We start from the raw sequence: 12,235 nt of genomic DNA, 5'->3' as shown, positions 1-12,235 counted from the left end.
CATATTATTATTTTTTATTCAGTTGATAAATGCATTTAACAATTTGCTGAGATGGAAAAAAAAATAGCTTATGTTAAATATACACACTTGACCTTAAGTTGTAAATTTTGTATTTTGCATAGCTGCTAGTACAGTTTAAAAATATTCGATTGGAATGTTGTAATTGAATGTAATGACATCTATTTGATATATACCTTATCTTTATAAAGCCATGAAGGAAAGACGATCTTAAATTTATAATTAATTTGCTAATTTCTTTTTTTCTGAATTTGAAAAAATTAACTGATAAATGATAGATCATGTGTGATCCTTTTCTGTACAGCTGCGCATTCGTGAGACTGTTGTTAGCTCAGCAGTTCACTCCGTAGAAGTTCTGCCAGTCTGGAGATTTTCAACTCCGTTACTTTTTCCACAATGATGCCTTAGAAGAACCAGTTTTGGTTCCCCAAAGAAACTTTCAGAAAAAGAATTTATAATCTAAAGAACCTGGAATGAGAACGTTCCATGAATGTTGAAGGTTCTTTGTGGAACCATTGCTGCCAATAAAGAACCTTTTTTTTTTTTAAAGTGTATGGATGAGTGCGAGTCATATAAAGTCGATGAACAACCCTATAGGTCACTTCGTTAAAAAATAGACCTATAGACTTGATTCAGACATTCTTCAAAAATCCTGAATCCTGTCGTATAACATAAGAAAATGTATTGTGAAAAAAATTAAATAATTTGGCATATTAGCAACAAGCCTGTCAAGGTCATTGTTTTTTAACTGCTCTGTTGTGATGGCTCGGATCAGTTCAGCAGAGTCTTCGGTGTTCATGTTTCTCTGATGCCCTGCGTGATGCTGAGGATGAGCTCTCCTCCCTTCCTGAGTTTCACGTGACCAGACTCAACCCTGTTTTAAAAGAGACACAAACGCATTGTGAGGTAAGTACAAAACTTATTAATAGGTTATAATTACAAAAGAAATCTTTACCAGAGGGATTAATGTGTTATGTGCTTTAAGTTATGTGCTTTAAATTGTGGTTGATTCACACAAAAAACTACACTGGGAAAATAATCCTTAACAGATTTAGAATTGGGGGAGGGGTTAAATAAAAAAAAAAATGGGGTCAGTTTATTAGTAGATTTTTGTAACCTCTTTGAATGTAGTCTACATTGACTTCTGAACTACTTTTTGTTAGATATGATTTTTGTTAACTTGTAGAAAATGTATCAAGCATTTTAGGTTGACAGATATAACACTGACAAATACATTGCAGTTGAAATTACAATATAAACAGTTGTCATCTGAATAATTTATATTTATACAGCTATACTACAGAACACCTAAAGGGACAAGGTGAGGGTAAAAAAAAATAAGATAGGAGGAAAATTTATATTTCAATGCTTTTCTGTTGTTAGTTAGAGAAATGAAAAAAAAAATCCTCCCCTCATATTTTCCCCATCACCTTGTCCCTTGGGCACGGTGAGACCCAAAAGAAACCTTGTTTCTCTTCTTCTGAATACTTTACTCCACACGGAGTTCCAGACCGCCGCGCGTAACGCTGGACTGCCCCGGATGTACAGCGCAGGCGTGCTGAGCGCGTTAAATCGGGCCATGATCGCGAAAAGATTCGTGGCTTCATTTTTGAACCTCAGCCCGTTCTTAGTCACATACTTCACTGAGATGTTCACAAAAGACGGAGCCCACAGGATTAGGAAACAAATGACCACAACAACGATAATTCGCAGCGATTCTTTCTTGCTGTCTTTGTCGCAGCTGGGCGCTTCTCGGCTGAGCTGGTGCCTCGTGATCATGTACAGTTTTATGGTCATTAAAACTTTGACGGCCACGATCACCTGCAGCACTATGACCCCAAAAGCGTTCATCTTAGCGGCGAACTCAACTGGCACGACGCTTTGAACGGATAGAATTGAATATGTGTAAATCCAGCAGAGCGCGCAGACGCCAATCACAACCCCGCGCGTAATGTACAGCTTGTAGAAGAAGGGGTGACACACAGCCAGGTATCTATCAAACTGTGCAAACACAAACGTCAACACGTTCACTCCTAGCAATGATGGTAAAATGTAAAATGTGCCGTTCCGTGACGGATAGCCCTCTTGGACGTCAAACAGGCCGAGGTAGAAGACAGAGCAGCCGGTTAAAGTGTCACTGATGCTGGTGTTTAACATGAAGATGAAGCGGTTTTGGGAGCGCAGGGCTCTGGTGCTCATGATGCTGATGACCACCGAACCTGCCAGCAGAGCCGAACCTGTAGCGAAAAGAATATGAAAAATAAATATCAAATAATCTTCAGGACGCGAAAAGTCAACAGAGAGTGGAACGGTTAGGTTAAAGGTGAGCATTGTAAGGCGCCCTTAGTAGATAGAGGACACTGATGCTAGTTAAAGAGTGTTTAAGTAGATGCTGCTCAGTCCCATAGGAATGAAATTCGATATTGACGAATTGTTCACATAGCCTAAAGTCAAATGGGAATTGTCTGCACTAGAGATTTTTATTTTTTTGTTGTCAGAGACTTTAGGGCCTACACTGTAGGCTACATCTATTTTTTGCAATGTGATAACTAACTAAACCGATAACGATTGATCTTAGCGCTTAAGAACGTTTTCTACGAGTAATTTTACGATCGTGCGTTTCCCAACAATGCATGTAAAGCCATCGCACGTAGTTGTACTTTAAGGGCTACTAGGAGTCGCTGTCCGTTTGTCAAGTGCTGAAATGTCACCTTATATAATGGCTCTTAATTGTAGTACACGATCGTTTATTGATGTTAACCTAATGCTGCGTTTCAGACAGACAACTTGGATATAATAACTATAATACAATACAATATTATATTATATGATAGTGTACAATATTATACTTTACACAAAAGGCTAATATATCATATACTTGATATATTAAAAAATGTTAGCCCGAATGCACTGTAAGTCGCTTCTTTTATTTTTTATTATTTTTTTTGTTGTTGTTGTTATTCAGTCATTTAATTTGAGAGTGTATTTCTATTTTTTATGCTCTTTTGAATTATTTCATTTATACATTAATAAAAAAAGAAAGAAAGAAAACAACTCGTGTATGTACAATAAAGCACAATTAAATCCTTATAATCATATTGCACTTGAATCAAGTTAAAGGTGTAATCTGCTGATTGTCCTGCAGGTGACTGCATAAATCTGTCTTATTACGATGCACTTAGTGCTTAACGATTACTGCAGAGCACCAGTATCTACGATGATTTTCAAGTGCTACTTAAGTTACAATGCTTTTGGGAAAAAGACCGTAATATTAAGATCAGTCGTACGATCTTTCTTACGAACTTCTTTTAGGCTTACGAAGCTTTTGGGAACCTCAGCCCAGAACTGCTCATCCCCTAGCATCCCACATCGGCATTTAATTCTTAATCCATGATGAATGAATTTGGTGAACCATTTGGCGTGTTGAACCATTGGCCATAGTCGCGTTATATTTGAAGTGGCGCTGCACAGACCGATCGTTCTATGACATCAAAGTAGCCTACCGCAAGAGCGATTCAAAAGCACAAGGAGTCATCTGCTCTCTAAGCTCTTGCGGTTCTTTGATGTCACAAACTGATCGGTCTGATCAGCCTAACAAGCCTAATGATTCATGAAACATTCATAAAGATCCATTTACTTCACTCCTGAATGAATCAGCCACTTAATCGAATCAAATCAATGAATAAATGACTCGATGACTTAATCATTAAGGCATTTACCACCACCTACTGGCACTTTTAGTTTATTATTTAGAGTATCATTTCAGTAAATAAATAATTTCATATTTTCATAGTAATAATAATTAAATGAAAAAAATATATTATTATAGTTCTCTGGTTGATGCTTTGCACAACAATGACTTAAAATTACTTTTCAGAGTAATTTCTCCTAATTTGATGTCCGATTAATTAGATTAATTAATCACCACATCATGTAATTAATTAGATAAAAAAAAAAATTAATCGCTTACCAGCCCTAATATATATATTCCAAAATCGGTATAAATGACATGTTCTCATTCTGCAGTTTTTCACCATAGGGGAACTTACCGTTAACCATTAAAAAAAATCCTGTAGCAATTTTAATGTGCCTCTTTGTGAGTTTTTTTTATACCTAAAAAATATGCCACACATATAGCCTACAGTTGTGCCCCCACAAAATGCATTTGATTTAGAAATTTGAAAAATGCTAAATATGTGTATTCTAACTCGATCACATGAAAGTGCGTAGAATTATAGTACGCCAAATATATATATTTTAACTCGTGGTATTGAAACGCAAAAATTAACTTTGGTGTGTAGGCCTACATGCTACGTGATGGATAGGTTTAAGGTTGTGGTGTGGATGCGTATCATATGTACACGAAACCTGCTATCATATTGCTCGCCAACAAATTTAGTATCATATGCACGCGAAAACTGCGTTTAATACGCCAAACACACTCGTATCATATACACGCCAAAGTCAATTTTTGCGTATCAATACCACGAGTTTTCGTTTTTATTTGGCGTACTATTTATACGTTTTTTTATTGTAGGCTATATTTCAAAATATAATAAATTGCCTTTTATATATTGTCAACACATCACACCATTGGCCATTATAATATTTGATACACTCTTGGTTATGCATGACGCAAACATTTAGTTGGGGGTAAAAAAGGCTGAAACCAGTTTCCAGGAACCTGCCACGTGAATCTTAGACAGTCCTCCTAATTTTTTAAACGCCCTGCACGCGTGTCTGCGTTCACTCGCGCGCTCTCCTCATCAGGTTTCATTCATAAAGTATTATCATCAGGGGTTGCGCTCTCTTTCAGGGGCGTAGATCTCCAGCAGGTGATAAATAAAGTGTAAGAACAATGCAGTGCTAATTGACATAAAATTTATTACAGTATAGAAACTATTCTGCCTTATTATGTGATAACAAGTGTTTGTAGTATATAAACAAATCATTATTATTTGTTATTGTCCAGCAGTTATAGATTTCTAAGCCAAAAAAAATAAAAGCTAGAAAGTAGAGAAAATTTAGTTGCCTTTAGTATCCACTACCAGTCAAAAGTTTTTGAACAGTAAGCTTGTTAATGTTTTTTAATTCTCTTCTGTTCTCCAAGCCACATTTATTTGATCCAAGTACTGCAAATCAGTGAAATTTTGAAATATATTTACTAGCCTATTTAAAATAGCTGTTTTCTATTTGAATATATTTCAAAATGTAATTTATTGAGATTTCAAAGCTGAATTTTTTTTTGCATCATTACTCCAGCAACACGATCCTTCAGAAATAATTCTGATATACTGATTTGCTGCTAAAAAGAAAAACGAAAAAAAAAAACTCTTATTATGATAATGTTGAAAACAGCTGAGTAGAATTTTTTCAGGTTTCTTTGATGAACAAACAGTTCAGAAGAGCAGCATTTATCTGAAATAGAAATCTCTTGTAAAATGATGTCTTTATCATCACTTTTGATCAATTTAAAGAAGATATATATATATGTATATATGTGTGTGTGTGTGTGTGTGTGTGTGTGTGTGTGTGTGTGTGTGTGTGTGTGTGTGGTATAAGTATAACTGATATAGGCTTATTTTTTTTATTATTTTTTTTCCTTTTTATTCAAAACAATTCCAAACATGCTTAATATATCAGGAAATATCTCGTTTCTCAAATATGTGTAGGTAAACGCGTTTTGCACCTTTATAGATTGCTATTTGATCAATATATGGAAATGTAGTGTAATATATTAACTACACATAAAAACCTGACTTTTTACTTAAGTGTCATATCATGCCATAAAATATTTTTAATATGACTGAATTTGCATTTAATGTAAATTTTAATAATAATATTGTAAGATACTTATTTTAACACTTTCATTTTACAGAGAGTAAAGAACATTTACATTATCAAAAAACTTTTTCATTCAGTCTAGCCAGAGTTCAGGCACTCTCAAAAACTCCCATTAAAATCACTGAAGCACTTTACATTATGAAACGAATATCTTACTTACATTCGTACGCACATCTGCACTTTTTGTTGTTTCTGATGAGAGAATTCGCTAAATAATTCAGTCAGCGAGCAAGTGAACAAAACACTGCGTTTCAGTGATGACTCTTTTGGACGTCTCTGATTGGCCATTGCATCCATAAGCGCAACAGAATAGTTTCTGATTGGTTATCATGAAGCGTTGTACGAACGCGTCTGTCTCTGGCTCAGCGCCAGCCAGCGAACGCAGATTTGAATTTAGCAGCTGATGCTGTGCACTGAACGATCTAATCACATCGCTGTGATTGTATCAAATATATAAAAAAAATATTATTCTGCAATTGTTTTTTTCGTTTGGAAGCTGCATTTAAAATCCACTTGGTTCAGAAATCTGAGGGGGCACGTGCCCCCTCACTTCGAATGGGCACGACGCCTCTGATAGTAGCCGTGTGTTTTCTGATCGCATGGTTGCCCCTTTTTCTGTCTGTTATTGTGTGCAATTTTGAGGGCACAGACCCCCTGCGTATTTTGGCGCGTCTCAATGCAGTCACCACACCTTTACTGTACATCAGAGGCTGTACTCCACTCAGGAGCACCATAATGATTAAAGTCTGGAGAATACCATGCTGCAAGAGTAAAGGGTAAATCCATCACACACTCACAAGTGCACTTTCTCACAGAAAATCTGAAACAAGATAAATTTACAAGCCTGAAAATAAATGCAATCTTGGGAAACTCTTTCTATAGTAAACAACTATATCTGTATATATTGATAGATTAAATCCTTAAATCCTTATCCAGTTATGATGAATGAGTCATTAAAGTCATTTAAAAAGTAATGAAATTTCCAGGGATGTTGTGGTGGTCTGCAGATTGAAATCTTTACTTTTGTAAGTCAATGAAATCCAGACCTACCAACAAGAGACATACGGCAGGCCTTTGTTGGTTTTGCCCAGTAAATTCCTCTTTTTTTCTCTCCATGCATCCATTTTCCAACCTACTTTATCCTCTAAAGGGTCACGGGGGGCTACAGTCAGGGTATCCTGAACAGATCACACACACACACACAGAGAGAGAGACCTGTAGGCGATTTTACAGTATAAATTCACCTATGCTGGATGTCTTTGGATTTAGGGGGAACCCATGCAGACACACAGTGAACATGTAAACACACAGAAAGGCCTTTCACTGAGACAGTTTTTCCCCCTATTTTCCTGGTTAAACTCAGTTGCATTTCTTTGCATATATTTTCTCTTCCTGATTTAACCTTTCATATTTCTCTGTTGCACTCACATGTTTGGCATATTATGGCAAAAGCTTTTTATCTTTTCTCAGAGTGAAGCCACAGAATATGGAGGAGACTGTAGAAAAGATGTAGCAGGATCTTCAGGATGTGACAATCTTTAAATGACAGGACTTTTAAAGAGACTTTAAGAATACACTGGCCAAAAGAAAAGTGTTATCATTTGGATTAAAATAAGCAAATGCTTATGAGTGAATAATTGTTTCATTATTGGAGTTATTGATGTTTTTCTAGCATGTTATATGGTTGACAACAATTCTTTTAACCCTGATGCAATGTGCACCTTTTTATTTCTAAAACAACCATGTTGGAAGATGTATTTCATGGCCATATTTTAGGATGATGATGCCAGGATTCAGTCGGCCCAAACTGTAAAAGAATTGTTCAGGGAACATGAGGAATCATTTTCACACATGAATTGGCCACCACAGAGTCTTGAGATCCACTGAAAGTTTTTGGATGCGCTGGAGTCGACTTTACAGAGTGGCTGTACATATTGACTCTCCCATTATACAAAATCTTTGCCAAATATTAATTTAACTCTTATTGGAAACACATTTTGTGTTTTTGCATACGATTTAGAAAAACTGCCACAATAAATGCACATGGTATAGTCAAAGCTAAAGGCACTGCAGCAAAATATAAGAGTGCAGCAACATTTTTTTTCTTTCTGTCTGTCCTTTTCCCACTTGTCTTGACATGTTTGTATCTTGAAATAGCATTTAATAAGGCAAATGTATTACTTAATTCTACCTTCTTATAAGAAGTAACTTGTTGAAATTATTAAGTACCAAGATGACATTGTGTATATGACATCTCTGTATGTATACTGATGTGTGACTTTTTTTTCTGTAGGCTATAGGTTGTCCAAAAATAATATATATTTTTTTATTCACTGTTGTTGTCATTAGTTTGTGTAAATTAAAGTTTGATAATCGTATCATTTTATATTTTTATCATTTTATATATAACCGCTTTCCCTATTTCTAAAACGTTTTTGTTCGTCCAACAACTTTTAAACACCACCCTGCATTTGCCTCAAATTATAAACTGCTTTCTGAAATCTCAAAAATAAAATGTATATGCACATGAAATCTGAAAATGAATCCAATGTTTAAATTGCACATGTTATTTACTGTCTGTCTGTATTCCTTCATCCTTACACATCATAGTGTGCTGCTTTGTGAATAAAAAATATAAACCCAAATACTTTAGTTGAACCTTAAGTACACCTGAGTGGCCACACAGATTTATTTTCAAAGAAGTTTTCAAGCATATTTTTTAGACAGTTTTATATAATGTCTGATTTTACCTCATGCTCGGCCCAGACCACCACCGCGAGGCAGTCTGCCGATTCCGAGCTGGTCCATTTTGACCAGGGCTGGACTGGGAACAAAATACACCCAAAAAATAAATGCCGGGGCCATGCAAAATAATTAAAAATTCTCTTTTGAACTACACTTTCATTTTCCTTTTCAATCTGCTTGTTTTCCCTGATATCTCTCTCTCTGTCACTTGTGTGTGTTGACTTTTTTTTCCACCAATTTTCTTAGGCATATCAATCTGTCATGAGCAGAACACACTGTCTACACCTTGTTGCAAAACAACCACCTCATTGTAATTTGTTTGCATGTAATATATATTTATTTTAAATTTAATATATAAACGAAATTAATTATTTTAGTTACATTAAAAGTATAATATCATGTTTAATAATTGAATTACTTAATATTCGAGATTTAACAAAACTATAACTTTATTTTTTTTTTCTTGATTAGTGTGGCAAAACCATGGTTAACTTGAGATTACCATATCAGAGCAGCACTAATGAGTGTGTGCTGCTGACTGTATGAAAGGGGGGGATAATGTAGCACAAATAATCCTGACAAAAAAAAAACCATTATGTGGCCCATTTACTTATTTTTCGGAGCACAAACCTGCCCGCTATACTACAACTATTAGAATACTGGGTCTCACAGTGCTTTTGGCTGAATCGTGCAGACGATCACAAGTGCAGTATGGAGTACCTTAAGGCTCAGTACTAGGGCCGCTACTCTTCACGCTTTATATGTTACCCTTGGGAGATATCATCAGGAAACATGGTGTTAGCTTTCACTGTTATGCTGATGATACTCAGCTCTATATTTCTTCGCAGCCCGGTGAAACACACCAATTTGAAAAACTAATGGATTGCATAGTCGATATAAAAAACTGGATGACGAGTAATTTCTTACTGCTAAATTCTGAAAAAACAGAGGTGTTAATTATAGGACCTAAAAACTCTGCTTGTAATAACCTAGAACACTGTCTAAGACTTGATGGTTGCTCTGTCAATTCTTCGTCATCAGTTAGGAACCTAGGTGTGCTATTTGATCGCAATCTTTCCTTAGAAAGCCACGTTTCTAGCATTTGTAAAACTGCATTTTTCCATCTCAAAAATATATCTAAATTACGGCCTATGCTCTCAATGTCAAATGCAGAAATGTTAATCCATGCATTTATGACCTCAAGGTTAGATTATTGTAATGCTTTATTGGGTGGTTGTTCTGCACGCTTAGTAAACAAACTACAGCTAGTCCAAAATGCAGCAGCAAGAGTTCTTACTAGAACCAGGAAGTATGACCATATTATCACGGTCCTGTCAACACTGCACTGGCTCCCTATCAAGCATCGCATAGATTTTAAAATATTGCTTATTACTTATAAAGCCCTGAATGGTTTAGCACCTCAGTATTTGAATGAGCTCCTTTTACATTATAATCCTCTACGTCCGCTACGTTCTCAAAACTCAGGCAATTTGATAATACCTAGAATATCAAAATCAACTGCAGGCGGCAGATCCTTTTCCTATTTGGCGCCCAAACTCTGGAATAACCTACCTAACATTGTTCGGGAGGCAGACACACTCTTGCAGTTTAAATCTAGATTAAAGACCCATCTCTTTAACCTGGCTTACACATAACATACTAATATGCTTTTATTATCCAAATCCGTTAAAGGATTTTTAGGCTGCATTAATTAGGTAAACCGGAACCGGAAACACTTCCCATAACACCCTATGTACTTGCTACATCATTAGAAGAATGGCATCTACGCTAATATTTGTCTGTTTCTCTCTTGTTCCGAGGTCACCGTGGCCACCAGATCCAGTCTGTGTCCAGATCAGAGGGTCACTGCAGTCACCCGGATCCAGTACGTATCCAGACCAGATGGTGGATCAGCACCTAGAAAGGACCTCTACATCCCTGAAAGACAGTGGAGACCAGGACAACTAGAGCCCCAGATACAGATCCCCTGTAAAGACCTTGTCTCAGAGGACCACCAGGACAAGACCACAGGAAACAGATGATTCTTCTGCACAATCTGACTTTGCTGCAGCCTGGAATTGAACTACTGGTTTCGTCTGGTCAGAGGAGAACTGGCCCCCCAACTGAGCCTGGTTTCTCCCAAGGTTTTTTTCTCCATTCTGTCACCGATGGAGTTTCGGTTCCTTGCCGCTGTCGGCTCTGGCTTGCTTAGTTGGGGACACTTCATCTACAGCGATATCGTTGACTTGATTGCAAATAAATGCACAGACACTATTTAACTGAACAGAGATGACATAACTGAATCCAATGATGAACTGCCTTTAACTATCATTTTTGCATTATTGACACTGTTTTCCTAATGAATGTTGTTCAGTTGCTTTGACGCAATGTATTTTGTTTAAAGAGCTATATAAATAAAGGTGACATTGACATTGACGTTGTTGAATAATTTTGTCCGGTTTCTTTTATGGACTCTCTATGGCCTTCTCCCTTGACTTTATGCCTCCACGTCCCCCCGATAGCCTCATAGACAGTAAAAGATTGCCTGCGAGCTTCTCCTCCTGTCCATACGGTAATTTCTCTACTGTGCGACAGAGAGTTGCTGGTTATGATGCAATCGTTAGCCTATTTTTACAAAAACTGCTTCTACAGGACCACAACGTAAGATACAAGGTAATGGGGCCTTTTATACATTTTGGTGTTTCTTTAGAAATAATGAATTGACAAATGGAGACTTTAAACGCCTCATATTTAAAGTTATTCCCTGTCAAAGTGACGCCAAAATGAATGGGAGTCAATGTAATGCTAACAGCAAGTGGGGGTCCGCTAGCCAATCCAGACCGGAGAGCTCCAAAATGGGGCGTGAACTCCAAAAGTGGGCAGAACCTTCAAAATGGGGCGGGGTTTCCTTTCGCAAAGACTTTGGCTGTGGCTTCAGCCAATTGTTACTGACTTACATTTCAAAATAAAACTTTATAAATTAAACAGTGTTTCTAGTTCATCTAAAATAAAAGATGCTATATAAATAAATGTTCTCCATGAGAGCAGAGCCCAAAGCTTGTGGCCAGTGGTGTTTGGACCCAAGTCTGAACCTCTGCTTCATGATGTAAACGGGAATCACTCAGGAGCCATCCCAACGGAGGGGAAAGATTCTACTCTAGCGCTTTGTTCCAAGCAACGGGGCCATCCGTTGAAATTCACATGAAATTCCATGAAATTCGCATGCTAGGAGGGGGTAGTGATGCTGGGTGTAACTAAAAAGGAGCCATTGTCCGGTGAGTCTCATATCGCATAATCTTATTAACTGTTTATGTCCTGAACTGCAACTTTCTTTACCATGCTATTCAGCGCCAATCCTGCCATTCAGTACATTTCACTGGTTAAGGTAAGATGTGGGGTAGGTTCAGGGGCTAGCATTTTTTGTTGCATATTTTAAGAAACACTTTAACTGACACAACCAATAAAAAGTTCGGAATTAGCTGTGGGGCAGAGTTTGCACTCAAGTGGATTGGGGGGAAAATTATGCATGCGTGTCATGCGCCTTTCTGTCAATGGGAGGAAGCCACACCCTATTTTGGAGCTCCCTTCCCATTTTGGAGTTCCCGCCTCTATTTGGAGATCTCCGGTC

At 37.0% G+C, this 12,235-nt stretch overlaps 1 protein-coding gene and 1 long non-coding RNA gene across 2 annotated transcripts in view; both read right to left on the bottom strand.

Moving 5' to 3' along the window:
• Window positions 1–410: 410 nt before the first annotated feature.
• The window catches only part of LOC132124584 (uncharacterized), a 42,979-nt gene continuing 31,154 nt past the window's right edge, over window positions 411–12,235 (bottom strand). The window contains exon 4 of the long non-coding RNA XR_009426786.1: window positions 411–892. This is a non-coding gene — a long non-coding RNA (uncharacterized LOC132124584). The remainder of the gene's footprint in view (window positions 893–12,235) is intronic.
• Window positions 1,316–2,349, bottom strand: LOC132124750 (C5a anaphylatoxin chemotactic receptor 1). The gene is made up of 2 exons (XM_059535907.1): window positions 1,449–2,349; window positions 1,316–1,326 (listed from the first exon to the last, which is right to left on the bottom strand). The coding sequence occupies exons 1-2, from the start codon at window positions 2,347–2,349 to the stop codon at window positions 1,316–1,318; spliced, it is 912 nt and encodes a 303-aa protein (XP_059391890.1).

This window comes from Carassius carassius, chromosome 43 (genome assembly GCF_963082965.1).
Source record: "Carassius carassius chromosome 43, fCarCar2.1, whole genome shotgun sequence".
In the NCBI taxonomy this organism is placed as follows: Eukaryota; Metazoa; Chordata; class Actinopteri; order Cypriniformes; family Cyprinidae; genus Carassius; species Carassius carassius.
Note: the sequence above shows the minus strand (reverse complement) of the source record. Positions and strands in the feature narration are given on the sequence as shown.